Raw genomic sequence first — 18,030 nt, 5'->3', positions numbered from 1 at the left:
ACATCAGCATCATGTCTTAAAAAACATATAACAGGTCTCCAGAGGTCATCAAAAGCATGTTGCTTCCATCTCATAATATATGTTATCTTTTTCATTGTCATGTTTGTTGCCATCTCTTTAATCCACCTTCCAATTCTTGGTCCATCAATATTTTTCCAATTAAGGTAAATGATATGTTTAGCTTGTAATATACACATATCTACAAATCTAGATTCCTTACTTTGTAATTGTGGGATAGTTGGATATATACCCAGTAGAAAAAGTTGGGGGATATTTTGGAATAAACAGAGTTATTTAGGAAGGATGTTCATTTTCAGGATATTTATCCTGCCAATCATTGATATTGGTAATGATGTCCAGTGTTGCCTGTTTAACTTTTTGCTGTTCTGCATCTTAGTTGTAAAGTGACCCAGGGCCTCAAGATACCAATCAGTTCAAACTCTAACATCATTTTACACATAACCTGAAAGAGATTCATGTAAAGTAAACCATCATATCAGTTTGTCTTCAGTGGTCCAGCCACTACCTGTCATTCATCAGCCGCTTGTTGCTCAACCTGCTGGTTAATCTTGACATGATGAATGACAGGTAATCAGCTGCTAGTCAGGGTTTAAGCACAAAGCGTACCGAGGACGCAAGGAATAATTTTTTCTTTCTTTCTTTCTTTACCTCAAGTAAAGCACTTTTTTGAAGGGCTAAGTGTGACAGACTTGGTCAAAATATATGGGGATTTGCAAAAGAGCAGGGCAAAAAGGCCAGCTAGCACCCTCCAGAGAGCAGCGCCAGTAGCGAGTTTCACATACATCAATGAAATTTGGTAAACATGTATATCACACGTTGACCTACAAAGAAGTTGTGCGATGACTAAACCCAACATAAAGTCGCCATTTTTAATTTAGCACTCAGTGTACGTGTTGTTCTTTTAACAAACTCCCCCTAAAGCATTAAACCAATCGACTTCAAATGTTGTCAAAGCAATGTTAACTCCTCTGCAATGAAAAGTTTGAGGACTCAAAAGGCTCAAGTTTTCATATATAGCGTAGCCGTGGCAGCACAGGGATTAATGATGCTTTGCCAGGAAACAGGAAGTTGTTGCTAAAACTGTTAAACACAAAGTAATGATAATAATCTGATTCATGATCCGACTAGACTAAAAAATTGCAGTCATCACACAATGTACAATGTACAGTTTCGATGAACTAAAAGAGACTAAAAGAGTAAAAGACGACTTCTTGCAAAAACTGTGAAGTTACATGTAAAAAAGGACTGATTTAAAAAAGTGGGACTGTTCTATGTCCTGTGACTCTGATTGGTTGTTTTATTAATTGTTGTTTTCTGTCAAATTCATATTCAAAGCAATCAGGGGACAGCATGTGACCAGACTTTAGTTACAAACAAAACATGTAAGAATCACAAACTTGTGTTTGTCGCAGATCTAAAATCTAATTCAAAAATCCCATAGACTTCTTGTGGAGGGAACCAGGGCGATGCAAACTTCAGGTTTAGCCTCCAAAAATGTGTTATTGGGGCACCACTCTTTAGATGGAGAATATGGAGTTTGGTCTATCATGGATCCAGTGCATCTCTCCTATGAGCGGTGAGCAGAGTGGGAGGTAGGGGGGTGGGAGGTATGCAGGGGCTATGCAGGGTTGAGGTTGTTTCTGAAAAAGTGAGTCTGGAGTCTTTTTTGGAAGATGGCAGGTGACTCTGCTGTCCTGACATTGGTTAGGAATTTGTTCCACCACTAAGGCGACCAAACAAGGAAGTGTCGTGACTTCACTGAGCGACTTTGTTTGCTCTCAGCGATGGTGGTACCAGCAGGCCTGCTGATGTAGTGGAGCGAAGTGCTCGCGCTGGAGTGTGTGTTGTGACCAGCGTTTTGAGGTCCATAGGTGCAATTCCATTGACGGCCTTGAAGGCCAACACCATCGTCTTGAATCAGATACGGCCTGCAACAGAAAGCCAGAGGAGGTCAAGGAGGAGGGCGGTTACATGGGACAATTTGGGTACGTTGAAAACAAAGCGCACTGCAGTGTTCTTGATACTCTGCAACGGTTTTGTCATAGAGGCTGGGAGTCCAGCCAAGAGCGAGTTGCAGTAGTCCAGGCAGGAGATGACCAGCACTTGAACCAGGAGTTGCATTGCATCCTTTGTGAGGAAAGACCAGATCCTGCAGATGCTGTAGAGGGCAAATCTGCATGACAGGGCCAAAGCAGTGATGTTGGGGTTGCAGGACAGTCTGTTGTTGAGGAGTATGCCCAGATTCCTCGCAGTTGATGAAGACGATACTGTAATGTCCTCGACACTGACTGACAGTGCCATGCAAGGGCAGTCTTTCCCCGGGATAAAGAGGAGTTCATTCCGACATGCGCATTGCAACATGGGTGTTGGAGGAGGTTTGGGGAAAAGAGACATGTGGTCTGACCGGTGTGTGGAGGTAGATGGGTGCAGTTGTAGGATACTATGGTATGTGGTCCTGGCATGGGCAGCACCATAAATATATAATGTAGGAGACACTGCTCACACACTACTTTGATATATACATGATTATTAATCACTGGCAATTAATATTACACTCGTTAAAGGGGCACCACCTCCGTGTTTAGTTATTGGAATAATCCGGAGGACATTATTCCAAACACCTAACTGTACAAGTTGGCTTGGACAGTTAGAGTCCATTCAAAATCAATTTATTCAGTCTCAATATTCTGAAGTAGTGAATTCTTTGCACGTATCCATCTGTTTTCCACATTAAAATTAAGTTCCAGACAAAGACAAACGATTATATGTTTATTGACTAAATAATTTGGGTAAAATAAAAGACATGACAATTTTAGACGAACAACAGATAACAGAAAATGTAAAGACTGTAATAAGGAAAGTAATAAAGTTGTGTGACCGTCGGTAGATGGTAAAGTTAAAGGGTCGGGTTTTTATATATTAAATATTACGGGAGTAATCTTTTAATACTAACGAGACCCTACCTCAACTTTCTTAAGTTCATAGGATAGAGGTTAGAACTTTAGACAGAAGTCAGAACCTGAGACAGAAGTCAGAGCTTTAGACAGAAGTCAGAACTTTAGACACCACTCATTCTCACGTGTGTGGATCCAGCTGTATGAAGTCGTTCAGCCTGTTTTGTCTGGGCGTCAGGAGGCACAGAAGCTTGGTCTCTTTGAGAGTTCTGGGTTGGACCACGGCACGGCGCGTCGGTCCAGTAGCCAGAGGGAAGGCCAATACTCTGTTGAGGAACTCTTGGTCCGAAGGCCCAGCGGGTTTTCCGCCTTGGGAGCACTGGGGGCAGAGTCGGTCTCGGCTTGGAGCACACAAAGTCTCTTTTTGTTGGAGACTCTTTGCAAGGCTTGCAACGTTCTTCATCAGATGATCACAGTCTTGAAAAAGACTTTTCTTGGTGGTTTCAAATAGTGGTACTCAAGTTCTGATTCTGAAACTAATTCAACTTCTTCTGAATCAGGCGGTGATACTTTAACAGTATAAAATCAAAAAAAGAAATAATCTGTTCTATTAAAAACTTGAATAAAAGTAAATACTTAAAGTAGGGATTCAATTCGCTTGTCTTAGCTTGTTGCAAAAATAAAAGTAAAGATTACTTTAAAAATAAAAATGAAAACAAAGAAGAAAAGAAAGAAGAAGGAGAAGAAGCAGGGGGAGAAGAGGACAGAGAGAGAGCGTCCGGAGAAGAAGAAAGAGAAGAAGTGGTACATGAGAAGGGGAGAGTGTCTGTTTTTATGACCTGCAGCAGGGGCTGGCTGACAGTGACACACCTCCTGTGATCTGAGTTGAGGCTTCCAAAAGTTAATCTAACTATACTATTGTATTTAACATTTTGAAATCGTGTTTTAACCTTCCCAAAACTTCACCATCTTAAAAGTCGAATTTTGTCTTCGTGAAAAGATGCAACATGATAATGATCATTTGTCATTCAAAAGAATTATAACCTAATCAAGACATGAAGCACTTAAGTATACAACATATGACAATAAAGTATACAACACACAGTAGAACCAAGGACTTATACATATTCCTTGTAGTTCTATCTTTAACAAAACGTATCAGACATTTAACTGGTAAATAATACAAGTATTACACAAGGAATGATGATCTTCAAATCTCTCCTCCATCGACAAAGGGGAAGGGTTTTTGTTGACCTCAAACTTATTGAGTAATAAACTTCATTTGGGCTTCACAATAACATAAGAAAGATCTGTTGAATGACAGATTTTTCTATTTCGGGATCCGTTAAATTTAAGAAATTGAGATGTAGTTTATTTGTTATTTAGGACTTTTGGGTGAGAACAGAAGACTGAAAGGGGGGACTGGTATGTCAGACCCAGGAACAACAACGGTCGTAAATAACAGTTGGACATGTGAGGAGAAGAACACACAGATTAGGTTTCCCATTAAGCCTTCCCCCACTGGAGAATGTTCCAGAGGGAGAGAAACGTAGAGTAAAACATCTTAAATCACCACATCTATGTTAGAAACCAGTCCTTCTTCCTTTTGGTGTGACCAAAGAAAACTCCATCGGGCTTGACCTTGTTTGACCTAGGGAAAAGTGGTTCATCTTCTTTGGAGGAAGAGGAACAGACCAGATGTGCTTTGTCGTTGTAAATTAAAAAAGGAGATCTCTGGTGATCTGTTTATTGCAAGAAAAACAACATCTTCCCACTCTGTGGAGAGGAGAGGAATTTGCCAGGCCAGGATATGGGGCTTTCAGTCCCAAATGCTGGAAAAAGGAGTCGATTTGGGTTAAAGGTAATCATGGCCGAAATGAGACCACTTCAAGATGCAGAGACAAAGGCATGTGTTCCTACACAGTTCCGATTCCAGCGAGAGCGAGTTGCAGTCCAGGCGGTAGATGACCAGTGCTTGGACCAGGAGTTGATTTGCGTCCTTTGTGAGGAAAGACCAGATCCTGCAGATATTGTAGAGGGTGGTGATGTCCTCAACACTGACTGACAGGTCCATGTAAGGGCAGTCTTTCACCGGGATGAAGAGGAGTTCAGTTCTACAAAGGTCGAGTATGAGGTGATGCGCAGCTGTCCAAGTAGAGATGTCGGCTAAACATTCCGACATTGGGCATTGCAACGTTGGTTTTGGAGGAGGATGGGGAAAAGAGAGGAACAGTTGGGTGTCGTCTGCATAACAGTGGTAAGAGATTCCATGTGATGTGGTTGCAGAGCCTAGTGATCTAGTGTATAGTGAAAACAGAAGTGGTCCTAGTACTGAGACTTGAGGGACACCAGTTTCCAGAAAGCAGGGTTTGGACAAGGAGCCATTCCATGTGACCTGAAAGGTGCAATTTGTCAGGTATGATATGAACCAGGTTAAAGCAGAGTCAGCGTTGCCAAGTTCAGCCAGAGCAGAGAGGAGGATTTGGTGGTTGATTTTGTCAAAGGGAGAAGATAAGTCGAGGAGAATGAGGACAGATGAATGGGACAAAGCTCTGGCAGCACGAAGTGACTTGACCACTGTGAGGAGGGCCATCTCAGTGGAGTGAGCAGTCCTGAAGCCTGACTGATTGGAGTCAAGGAGGATAGTTGGTTGCAGACGGCACATTGCAGGGTTTTAGAGAGCAGTGAAAGAAGAGATACAGGTCTGTAGTTTCGGATGTCAGATGAATGTAGGGTGGGTTTTCTTAGGAGTGAATTTACAGTAGCTGTCTTGAAAGGAGATGGAATAAGGTCTGAAGTGAGGGAGGAGTTGATCAGGGTGGTGAGGAATGGCAAGATGTTTTGTGAGATGTCTTGGAGAAGGGAGGAGGGAGATGTTTATCGACAAATGTATGACTATGAACTTATGAGACTAAACATGTAAATTCCTTTACATTGATGAACATGAATGAATGTTAAACTCAAACGTATTGTTCTTTCTTTTTGTGCTGATGTTTGTCTTTTCAATAAAATCTGTTAACAGAGTTTTCTTCACAGCGTTTAACGTATCACATTGCACACGTTTGCTCTCTTTGTGTGAACAACCGAAGTCACGGCACAAGATACGTTTAGAAAGAAAGAGAAACAAACTGAGACTGAGAGACTCAGAGTGAGATACATGTTGAAACATGTTTATTCACAGTAGTGATTTGAGCTGACGGTTAACACCAATTAAATATACAAGAAACATACAACAATAATAGGAATGACTTAAACACAGAGGAGCCCTGAGAGAAAATGATTAAATGTCACTATATAATACTCTAAATAATCAATATCACCTGTTTCTGTGTGATTCCTGACTGTTTGCTGCTCATCCTTCACTAACATCTACATGGTAATACTTAGAAATCTGTCCGCTTCATCTTAATCAATGTTAATTAATATTGTTAATTGGTAGCAGCATGTTATATGATTGACAGAAACCAAGCAACCCAAAACCTGTAGCCTGTTCCTGATAGGTGCATGGAAATATGTGATGTCACATGTTTTTCCCCCATTAGAGCTCTGCCCACTTCAAACATGCAGCACGTGATTCTGGAGAAACATAGTTGATTGTTGAGTCTCATTCCCAGGTCATCAGATACCAGAGCTTTGGGTCGGGCAGCTGTGAAACTCTCAGCCTCTATTTCATACATGTCTTTGCTGCCATCTAACGGCTGTTTAGTGGTATTATATACAGTATTACAAACAGGGCTGTGACACTTGTATTGTGGAGCCTGATTCCCTTTCAAGTGGATAAAATAAATATCTCACACACACTGGGTACTTTAAGGAATCCAGGTTTGACTGGTTCTGTCCAAAATGAAACCTTTGTAGAATATATGTGCTCTGTGGTGTTTCTGTCTACTTTGGTTCAGTTGAAGTCGAGGAGCTGCTGAATGATTTCAGTGGCATCTCTGTGCAAAGGATCATTGTTATCATGGTGTTATCTACTGTCTGATGTAGAATAAGTTATAGGTGGTGATACAAATGTACATGGGGACACATTCTCTGAGATCTTAACTATCCACTGAGACAAAGATCATGTAAATTCACATGATAGTTGTGGAGCTATTTTTGTGTATGTCTGTGTAGACAAGCCACACCTACCAGCACCATGTTTACTTCACAATATGTTAAGAAAATAAATACTTTTACACTTTACATTTTTAGAATAACTTCAGGAATTTAGTCGTCATGTGATGAAGCCTCGGCTTCTACAAGTGAGAACTTTGTCGACGAGATGATCTACTCCTGCATGATGTGGTCAAGACATCAAGAAGTCGAGGAGTCACATCTTCAAATCAGACTTTCAGTGTGAACCTCCTGCCACGAGAATGAAGACAGCATCAACATCCAACCTGCATGAAGTCTGCTCATTCTCTCTGTGTGTTTGTGGGTTTTCTCCAGGTGCTCCGGTTTCTTCTCACACTCATTCTGTCAATAAACAATCACAATGTACTTTAGGAAACTGTGTCATGACTTTCATTACAACAGCGACTGCTTTCTGGATCAATCTGTTTGGCCAACTGTCTGGGCAAACCCGGCGCCGGAATGCAATCAGCCCTGCATACGTCATTGTCACTCAAGAGACAGTCTCACAAAAAAATCACGGTTAAGCAACACAGTAACGCAGCCTGCTTGCGGAAAAGTAACAGTAATCTAATTACTGTTTTTGCAGTTGTAATCCCTTACTTTACTCGTTGCTTGAAAAAAGTAATCTGATGGCAGTAACGCGTTACTTCTAACGCTTTACTGCCCATCAGTGGTCCTGTAACGCTTCACCTGTGAGGAGGTCATAAAATACGTTTAGAAAGAAAGAGAAACAAACTGAGGCTGAGAGACTCAGAGTGAGATACATGTTGAAACATGTTTATTCACAGTAGTGATTTGAGCTGATGGTTAACACAGATCAAGTCCTTCTGACCTGTTGATAACTGGCTCATTGAATAAAAACATCTGGAATGTACTGATGTTGTTGAACAGGGTGTAACACTTGTGTCCAGTTGAACGAGGATCAGGCAGTTTAACACTAATACAAACAGCTGATGTGGGACTGACAGAGGTCGTCATCTGATCAGAAACACATAGTCTGTGTGAGAGGTTAAATGACCCACTGTGGGTTTAGATGGTCTTTAGAATCCTTGACCAAAAAGTTGCTCAATGTAAAATTAGATAATTATTGATGTATGGTTCATTCATGAGGGTGATTTATGACCAACTCGCTTTAAAAAGATACCAGCATGAATGCAAGTCTTACCATCAAGTGTCGCTTACTTGAACTCAAAGACAGGCTCAGACAACACCAATTCTTTCAGTGGGACCCAATCTCTGACTCGCATCTGTTTTGATATCGCCATAGTTAAATGAACTATGGCGATAGTTCATGAGGGAGTTCACTGGAAATGCTGATTCCCGGGCTCTGTGATCTGGTATGTCTTAAGATAATAAGATATGTGAGGGGTGTTGGTGAGGAGTCGATGTCTTTGAGGCGGTCTGGACTATTTTTATTCTCAGGACAGAAACTTTCTCTCACTTCCCTGTGCCAGGATGACCAACAGGAAACAGCTGATCCAGCTCGTTCCTTTACTCACTCGTCTTCATCACATCAAGATGTCACGTTTCATCACCCGGTAAGATCACATTTTAAACCTTTAAAGCCCCTGTACAGACTTTTCATTTAGTGTTGATTTTGGCGGCCCCGCTGGACAAAAGCGGTAGTGTTTTCCCAGAATGAAGACTGCATTTCCCATGAGCTCTAGCGCCCACTGTCGTGAAGAAGTTTGTCTGGACGGCGCGTGTAGATTTGTTTTGAAAACGTCGGAAAGACGACGGGACTTGCTTTGAAAACTTTTTTTTAGCAGCTATCTGCAGCGTGCATATGGACGAGGTAATGTGTCTATTTGTATTTCTACTTAATATAATATGCCGCCGGTGAAACAAAGTAATGCTGCTGTTGCGCTGCAATTTCCCAGCTATATATATTACCCACAGTGCTACAGAGCTAGCGTTACAGCAAAGTCACAGTGATTGTGATGGATGTTTTGTTCTAAGTAAGAAACTGAATCATTTATAATGACAGAGGATATTACCGATGCATCGTTGCAGGTCGGCTGGGCTGATACACACAGCTGAAATGGATGCGTGATCTAAGAAGATGGTTGTCGTTTTCACGAGTGTAGTATCTAGAGCTAATCTAGTGGTAACGTTAGCCAGCTTTGTTGTAACAACATAAATTCATGTATTGCTGTAAACTACGTCCCGCATTACATTTCATAAATGAAATAAAATGTACAAACCTGTCTAGGAGGAATCGGGCAAATTATGGATCCGACCCTCCCTTCAAGCCCCGCAACTCTCTCCATCTCTGGAAGGAATCGCCAATGTTTATCCGTGTTTTAGCCCTAGCTCGATCGGATTCTGTCTTGGCCTTTCGTTGGTCTTCGGTTCGAATTCTTTTTCTTTTCTTTGTCTCATTATCAGCCATGACAAAAGTTTTAGCTCGGTTAGCACTGACTAGCGTAGCAACAAAACAGCTATGCCGTACCCTGGATGTCGTCAGTTCCGGTCTGACTGCCGTAAATCGTTTCGTCAGTGGTCCGACCCGACCAAGGCCTTTCAGAGGTATAGAATTAGACTACTTAGAAAAAGCGTATCTTCACGCTGATGGGCTCATTTGCTGTTGTAGGTAACAGACACACATCAGCAGAAACCAGAGACTTTTCTATATCCAGTTAAAAACTCCGTACAGGGGCTTTAAACTCTCTAAACTTCACAGTCCACTCGACTTTTTACCCCGAGTTTAGTTTCACCTGCAGTAGTAAATAGCAAGAAACTGTACTTTGGGTGTCAAAATGATGTGGGCCATCTTTTCCCAGAACAAAAAAGGACTTTTAAAAAAAAAGGACAAACTGCGACAATTTCACTTTGCAACATTCTGCATCAAAAAGACAATGAGAGCAAAACATTGCCTCCGATATTTGAATTCTAAAACTAATCTTGGAGGTAATTAGTTAAATTATCAACTGTCCAAGTTTGGTAGACAGATAAATCATCAATCTCAAGTGAATCTTGTTTAATTTCAATATCTATTTGCTCCTATTCTGAAGCAGTGAATTCTTTCCACGATCCCATCGATTTCCCACTTCAAATTAAACATGCATAGACAACGACATAAGATTAAATATGTTTATTAACTAAATAAATGCAGATTAAATGACATGTGATAATGAGTCAAACGGGTGACAAAGTAACAGAAAGTGTGAAGCCTGGAATGAATTATTGATTGGATGGATTCAGACAATGGTGGATTTTCTATGGAACCGTTAATTCGCAACTACGGGATTAATTTCTAACGAAATTATATGGGAGATGTTTTGGATTTATAATATATATTCGAAGCTTTCACAAACACCAACTCTGATTTCATTCACGTGACTCTTGTCGTGTGTGGAGTTCTTAGCCTACTTTTGTTGAGGAGGGAAGATTATGGCGTCACTTTTGCCAATAATCCGCGCGCATAAAACCATAATCAGCGCGCATAAAGACCACTGTCTGTGCTCACGCGACCACTCTCTGCGCGCGCGGTCACTCTCTGCGCGCGCGACCATTCTCTGCGCTCGCGCTGTCACCCTCTATGCGCGCGCGGTCACTCTCTACACACTCGCTGTCTCCCTCTTTGCCTCCTGCTCGCTCGACTCTGCTGAATTTTGGCACTCTGGGGGCGGGCTTTGAATAGACGGCCCCGCAACCCCCCCTCCTTTCTGATTGGTCACTTTAAGTGCCCACTAACGCTGGCCGAACCCTCGGTCCATGTAGCCCTCCAAAAGTTCCAGGAAGTGCTTAGCAGACAATAGAAAACAACAGGAAAACCACGATAATCGGTAAATAATGGTCAATAAATGCTTTGCAAAATGTATATGCGCTTGTGTTAATTGCTTTGACCTCCGTTAAGTTTATTAAACCTGTACAGTTGTTGACAGCAATAAAATCGTAACATATTCTGTTTATTTTTTTTACTTTCAGACTTGAGTGAGGCTAACAGGTGACTGACAAGTCTGGACTCACAGCAGCATTATGATGACAGTGTTCTAATAGGAAATCCATGGCAAATAATTTAAAATTTGATTTGAATTCATTGCAAATAAATGGAATTCTATCACTATTTGTTAACTATTCTTACTTATCCCAAACTTACTCTACTCATTGATGCATAATAAATCACACAGTCCTGATTTTCCTGATGCATTTAAAGGAGAACTTCGGTCGACTTAAACATGCAGCTTCATTGTTCAAGCTACCCTTGACTTGCCAGTACCGAAGACGCGAACAAATTTGGTCCAGCCATTACAGAGCTCCGTGAACGGAGATGTAGCATTGAACGCTAACAGCATGGGGTCAGAACTTCACGCTGTGTTTTAAGCATCTTAACATGCTCCACATCTCACACCAAAAGTTATGCAACATCAGCAGACACCTTAGCACACAGCACTGTAGCGTGTATGACTCAAAATGAATAAAAAAGTAGTTAAAATAGTGTGTTTGTGCAAGCAGCTACTTACCTGTTTGTTGACATCCGTGTGTTCCGGTAGCTAGACCAAACTAGCATATCCATCGAGTGTCGAACTTCTGCCCAGCGAAGTGTCTCGCTTGAGATCGCTGCAGGCGGTTTGGGCGCGTTTGATTAATAATTCTGTTCAACTTTAGACTATGTTTCTTCACGGCTTCTTGAGCAGCTTAACTGCACCGACTTCGTGATGGTTTAAGAATGATCAGAGTCACGATAGAATTGGTGATTAAGGAGCTCCGGATATATATATTGAATTGACTTCTTGCGCAAAATAACTGGGAAAGAAACGCCGGCCGGACGAGCTTTCTTCGTTAATAAATACAAGAAAACAAATATAGTTTCTTTGGCTTTAAATACGATACTCTAGCAATAAGAAAAATATGACAAAAGTAAAAGAATCAATTTCGTTCTTGCTCAAATTTCAAAGAAAAATCTTTTCAGAATAAAAGAGCGTCACCTGGAGAGGTATTTTACAAATGGCTCAGATCTCTGGAGATTACTAAGTATCGAAGCCTCAAAAATCTAGCAAAGTACGGAAGTCAACTTGGAAAAATAAGAAGTTGCGCGTACTAAAAATTAAAGTAAGTACGAAGGTAGCAAACGAAAAGCAAGCGTGTAGACTAGCATGTATAGATTACGAGAGAAGAGAGCCAAGCGGGTTTTTTCAAGAGAAGAGAGAGAAGAGAGGGATGCATGAGCTTTTAATGTTTAAACCGAGGGCGGAACCTAGGCGGACTTGCAGGCGGCCTGGTCACTTACTTCCTCCGGTGACGTCACAGCTCATGTTACCGATTTCTTACTTGTTAAATCAAAGTAAGGATTTGATGAGTTTTTAACTTGCGACTGACTATGTGCTGAAATCCACCATGGTCTCACATTAACATTTGCTATAAGAATATAAAAGAACACAACTGAAGTTGCCTAATAGGCAAAAGAGGACTATTGGTTAATCAAAACACAACACATAATCATCCAAGGCACTAATGGCTTAAGAATATCTCGTACAGTGACAGCTTATACTTTCCAGACAGGTATCAGATTAAAAAAACAGTCCAAATACTTCAGATCATAGAATAGAACATTCCGTTAGTATTGGCCTTTGAAATTATACCAAAACTTACCAGGAGGTGGAGCTCTAGCTCCACCAGAATATTGACATTAACACTGTGATTCTTGACAGAAGTTTTCTTTAACTAACACAAATGAAAGACAGAGCTTGTTTGAAGTCTCATCAAGCTAGTTAAAGATATATTGTTAAAAAGAAAATGAGTTTGTAATCTAATGCTCTCCTAGTATTAAAGGAGAAATCAAGGCTTTTGGTTTCTTTACAATGAATGTGGAGACACCCTGCCGGGTTTGAGTGTCGTAACTTATTGGATGACATCTTAATAGTACATGCCAGATGTGGACCTGGCCATTTGTTGACCAGCACGGTTGTAACCAGGGATAAACCTGATGTTCTCCAGTGATTGAATTGGCACTGAATGTAAACAGTCCGTGGAAGAGTAGACAGGTACTGATGTAACCCAGATAATGATTGAGTCCTTTCTGAGCCTGATTGTCAATAGGTTTGTTATAAAACCTCTAATAAGGCCAAAGTGTGAGAGAGAGGGCAATAAAAGGGGTCAGGACTCTCCCTAGGCGGGGGAAGGAACAGAATCAGGAGGTTATCTGGTGATTTCACTCAAGAACTCAGCAGACTGTTCTTTCTCGCAGGCGAAAATGCATATAGCTGGATCACATGCTGCTTTGTCAATAGTATAGTGTCAATAAGAAAAGGGGGCAAAGGAAGGACAGTATCCAGGCCACTACAATATGGCAGGGAGTAGGTGAGAGGTGAGATGGACACTGACATGCCGCTCACACCTCCTGTGGTGAGAGGAACAGAGGGCAATGGCTGGTTCCTACAGCCTGTACAACATGATAGAACCAGAGGAGCTTAGTCTATAAAGACTGACACAACTAAAACCTGTCTGTTAGATCCTGATTCAGACTAAAACATATTTGCACCCACAGAAAGAGCAGCACATCGTCTCTACAGCGCACAACACTGTTCATTAACCACTTTACTGCACAAAGTGATGAAGACAAAACCAAACAGCAGAGAAGGTGTTAACATGCTGCATGACAGAGCAAACACTCTGAGAGCAAAGCAGAGCAAAGACTTCTTGTCAGAAGTCACAAGCATGAATGATACTGTCAATGTAATTTGAACTATTTCTTGATTGTATTAATGTCTGTTGATGATGGCCAGTCCACATGAGGACACGCCCACCTCAGAGACTGACATTTAACCAGGAAATCAGTCCCTTGTATGTTGTGTGATTCATTTATTTGCTAGTAAATTCTAATTTAATTTTCTTCACATTTAGGGCAATTAATTTATTCTGTTCTGTTCCGCTTTTTCTGTGAGGGTTGCAGGGATGTTTTATCCCCCTTTTTTCAGGGGGGTTACTGGGGCTAAATCCAGTTATCTATGGGCAAAGGCCAGGGCAAACCCCGGATGCGTCGCCAGCTCATCACAGGACCCTTACTGATGGCAGATGCTGCCAGACAAGGTTCCAACTGCACATCAGGAGCAATGTTGGGGTTCAGCATCTTGCTCAAGGATACTTCGACATGTAGCTCAGTTCCACCCCAGGAGGGGCAGGATTCGAACCAGCAACCTCCCGATCACGAGTCCACCAGCTCTACCCACTGAGTTACAGACGCCCCAGTTCATTTATATTTTATATATTTTGACTCATATATAATCAGTAAGAGTTTATGCATCACATAGCTTTCTATTGAGGGCATGACCACCTCAGTGACTGACATTTAACCAGGAAATCAGTCTGCTAGTAAATTCAGCCAGAGATTAAAGATAATCTCAATAGAACGACATGTCCCATCATAGAAATGATTAAGAAATTTACCGTATCATCTTCAGGAGATGCCTCGAATACGAACAGGTGTGAGACTGCTGTTTTGTTTTTGTTGGTCCTGACACTTCTGCATCTGTTTTCCTGTGAGTGGTCCATGTAGCAGAGTATTGGGCACAACCTGATGTGATATATCTACCTTAGGGCAGCTGCAGACACTTCCCAACTGGCCTCCTGTGGGAAAACGCACCATCGTCAGGCTCGCGCTCTCTCGTCCTATCACTGTCGATCTCTCATTCCTCATGCCTAAAACTACAAACAACGCAACTCAACCAAGATGAGAAAGCGATCACAATCTTCGACTTTACTGATCCGAGCTCTAGATTACATTTTTCTGTATCAACTGTTCTGATAGCTTCATAACTTGATTAAAATCACATAATTCCCCAAATGTGACAAGTAAAAATCTATTCTGTTTTATTTGTAGTTGTTGCAGCAGGGAGCCTCAACCTTTGTTTGACCGCTGCTTTCAACACACTCTGCAAACACTTCTAATATTTCATCGAGTAACGTCAGTATTCTGCTCACTGCTCCAGATTCGGAGCTCCAGTGTTTGTCCACAGATCGCTCACGTTCCAAGCACGGTGTCCTGGATGGAGCTCTTTTTGCACTTCCACAAACCTGCATGTCTGCTGCTGCCTCTCATGAAACTGTGCATGTTGTTCACTTTATCAAAGAATGTGCTAACGTGCTGAGAGACACCAAATTCAGTCTGTGAGAGTTACAGTGGACGTTCACAGCTCGAGCAAAAGATTGTTTCTGAATCACATGCACACCTCCCTTGTTTCCTGACACAACGTAAACTCTGTCAAAACTTAATCCAACCAACAGAGATGGGTCAAGTCGCAGTGGTTCAATCACCTGTAACTTCTTCTCTGAAATATTTGTGTCCATGAACCCGATTGTCAGTTCTTTTGTTTTCATATATCTCACATATCTCACACTAGCTACGAGTTCACACTTTGACACATCTTTATATCTGAGTGCCATCAGGGGATAATCTGATCATCTGAGCTAATCAAAGTTCTGTCTCTGGGCACCTCCTGACTCCAGCAGATCATTTTGAACAACTGGTAGCTGCTCCAGATGATTTTAAATCCTTCATATCATATTTGCACATGAACTTGAACTATTCGAGAAAGTTTCCTTTATTGATAGCATCTGTATTTTCGCCTGTGTCCATGTCGGGGTATGTGTGGTGATGATCAGTGTGTATTTATACTGAATGGAGGCTGTTTGTTCTGCACATTACATTTAAAATCTTTGATCTTTGATCCTTCGCAGCAAACACACACACTTCATATCATATTTATATTTTCTTTTAGCATCATATTTGTGATTATTGTTATTTATAAGCTCCTTTGTTTGTCCTGCAGTGCTACACTCCATGAAGCATTTCATAACTTCATCAACTGGAATCCAAAACCTCCCAGAACTCGTGGTGACAATGGAAATTGATGAAATACTGGTGGGGTACTGTGGCAGCAACAAAAGACTGGAAGTAAAACATGACATGGCTAAATCATTCTTCACAGAGAATCAGGAGTGGTTGGAGTTATACAGACAAAGATGTTTCCATGTTTTTCCAAACTCCTTCAAATCCTACACAAACAGTTTGATGCGTTTCTTCAACCAAAGTGGAGGTACAGCATGTAACATGTTATAGCCTGTTTAACTTTTCACTGTTCTGCATCTTAGTTGTAAAGTGACCCAGGGCCTCAAGATACCAATCAGTTCAAACTCTAACATCATTTTACACATAACCTGAAATAGAGATTCATGTAAAGTAAACCATCATATCAGTTTGTCTTCAGTGGTCCAGCCACTACCTGTCATTCATCATGTCAACATTAATCAGCTGCTGGTTAGACTTGTTGCTGAAGCTGTTAAACACAAACTACTGATAATAATGTGATTCATGATCGCATGAAATGTTTCATCTGTGAATCAGTGTTAATTACAGTCTCTGTCTCTGTCTCAGGTGTCCATGTTTTACAGATGGTGGAGGGCTGTGAGTGGGATGATGAGACTGATGTGCTCAAAGGTTTCGCTCAGTTTGGTTACAATGGAGAAGACCTCTTGGAATTGGATCCAAATACATTTACATGGATCGCTCTAAGACCTGAGGCTGTCAACATCACACTGAGATGGGAAGCTGGTAAAGATTTAAGCGAACGCTATAAGACCGTTTTTACTCTGATGTGTCCAGAGCAGCTGAAGACGTATGTGGAGGATTTGAAGGACATTCTGAGAACAGGTAGGATCACCTGACCTGATGTAGTTTATTAGACACAGTTATCTTCATATAGGCTGCTTAGACTGAACTGTCATTGTATTATTAATCCAACCTGTCTGACATCAGCTTTTTTGTAGTGGTTACATTTGTTTTAGTCCTGACCAATCACAGACATCTTTGGGTGACATCACTCACCATCAAAGCTCAGACTGTGATGTCACATTTAGTTTAAGGAAAGTGATTTTACAGTTTCAGTGTTTCACAATAGAAATAGTTCCACTGAACATTGACACTGTGATTGACGACCTGACTGTGAATCATAAGAACAGACAGACATTGTTCTTCTCTGACTGTAGTGAGTGTCTTTAGTGGTGGTGTAGTTCCCTCCTCTGTCTGTATACAGATCATGTGGAGGCTGTGTAGCAGATGTGTTGTTATGTACCCTGTCATTATTACACTGTGGTCTGGATACATGGAGCACATTACTTGGCCACCATCACCACTTTCACACCTTCTGTTATTGATTCCAAATGTAATTTCTTCATCTTTCTTTTACCTTGTTTCTTTTCCTCTCTCTCCTCTTTAATCTCTCTCTCTTTACTCTCCAGATCTTCCCTCAGTGTCTCTCCTCCAGAAGACTCCCTCCTCTCCAGTCAGCTGCCTCGCTACAGGTTTCTACCCTCACAGAGCCTCACTCGTCTGGAGGAAAGATGGAGAGGAGCTTCATGAGGAGGTGGACCACGGAGAGATCCTCCCCAACCACGATGGAACCTTCCAGATGAGTGTTGACCTGAACCTTTCATCATTCACACCTGAAGACTGGACGAGGTACGACTGTGTGTTTCAGCTCTCTGGTGTGAACGAGGACATCATCACCAAACTGGAGAAAGATCGGATCAGAACCAACTGGGGTAAGAGTGAGATCAGAGGGTGCTGAAGGGGAGTGCATGGGAACAACAACAAAAACAGTAATAATAAACTATTATTGTATTCAACAGTGAAGTCCAGTAACATGACCGTCCTCGTCACTGCTGCAGTGGTTGTTCTTGCTCTCATTCTCATCGGTGCTGCTGGATTCATCGTTTACAAAAAGAAGAAAGGTGAGAGAGAAAAAGGAAAGATTTCACTACTTTGATTTCTTTAATTCAGGTTGCTAAATTAAAACAAGCATCAGAGAAAGTAAATACAGTCAGCACTAAACAGACTGAGTATGAACAGATACTCAGTCTGAGTGAGTAGAAGAGAGGAATAAAGTGACTAAAGATAATCTGGCATTTACAACTGTGACTGAAATTATTTGTCTTGTTCTGATTTCAGCCATCAGCCCTCCATCTTGTAAGTAAAACTTACTTTGGTTCTATTTCAGCT

The 18,030-nt window shown here is 41.4% G+C and overlaps 2 protein-coding genes across 3 annotated transcripts; one reads left to right on the top strand and one right to left on the bottom strand.

Moving 5' to 3' along the window:
- Positions 1-1,434: 1,434 nt before the first annotated feature.
- Positions 1,435-5,898, bottom strand: LOC115577759 (uncharacterized). 2 transcript variants are annotated; one of them, XM_030410651.1, is made up of 3 exons: positions 4,842-5,898; positions 2,426-2,453; positions 1,435-1,949 (listed from the first exon to the last, which is right to left on the bottom strand). In XM_030410651.1, the coding sequence occupies exons 1-3, from the start codon at positions 5,578-5,580 to the stop codon at positions 1,745-1,747; spliced, it is 972 nt and encodes a 323-aa protein (XP_030266511.1). In that variant the 5' UTR covers positions 5,581-5,898; the 3' UTR covers positions 1,435-1,744. The 2 variants fall into 2 exon arrangements, with proteins under 2 accessions (XP_030266511.1, XP_030266509.1); XM_030410649.1 differs by having other exon boundaries at positions 1,435-2,453.
- A 2,606-nt stretch (positions 5,899-8,504) lies between these two features.
- LOC115577740 (BOLA class I histocompatibility antigen, alpha chain BL3-6-like) lies at positions 8,505-17,539 on the top strand (the record flags this gene model as incomplete). The annotated part of the gene is made up of 4 exons (XM_030410631.1): positions 8,505-8,569; positions 15,803-16,069; positions 16,408-16,683; positions 17,271-17,539. Coding segments are annotated over exons 2-4 (801 nt in total), but the record flags the coding sequence as incomplete, so codon positions are not given.
- Between the last annotated feature and the right edge of the window lie 491 nt (positions 17,540-18,030).

The sequence above is a fragment of the Sparus aurata genome, unplaced genomic scaffold, assembly GCF_900880675.1.
Source record: "Sparus aurata unplaced genomic scaffold, fSpaAur1.1, whole genome shotgun sequence".
Taxonomy (NCBI): domain Eukaryota; kingdom Metazoa; phylum Chordata; class Actinopteri; order Spariformes; family Sparidae; genus Sparus; species Sparus aurata.
This window is presented reverse-complemented; position numbering and strand designations above follow the sequence as displayed.

Excerpts from the sequence above, each read along its gene's own strand:
- LOC115577759 (XM_030410649.1), bottom strand. The coding sequence starts at position 5,580 with ATGTGCCGTCTGCAACCAACTATCCTCCTTGACTCCAATCAGTCAGGC. Across the intron at positions 2,454-4,841 it reads CTCGCTCTCGCTGGAATCGG|AACTGCACCCATCTACCTCC; the intron begins AACTGTGTAGGA and ends ATAGTATCCTAC.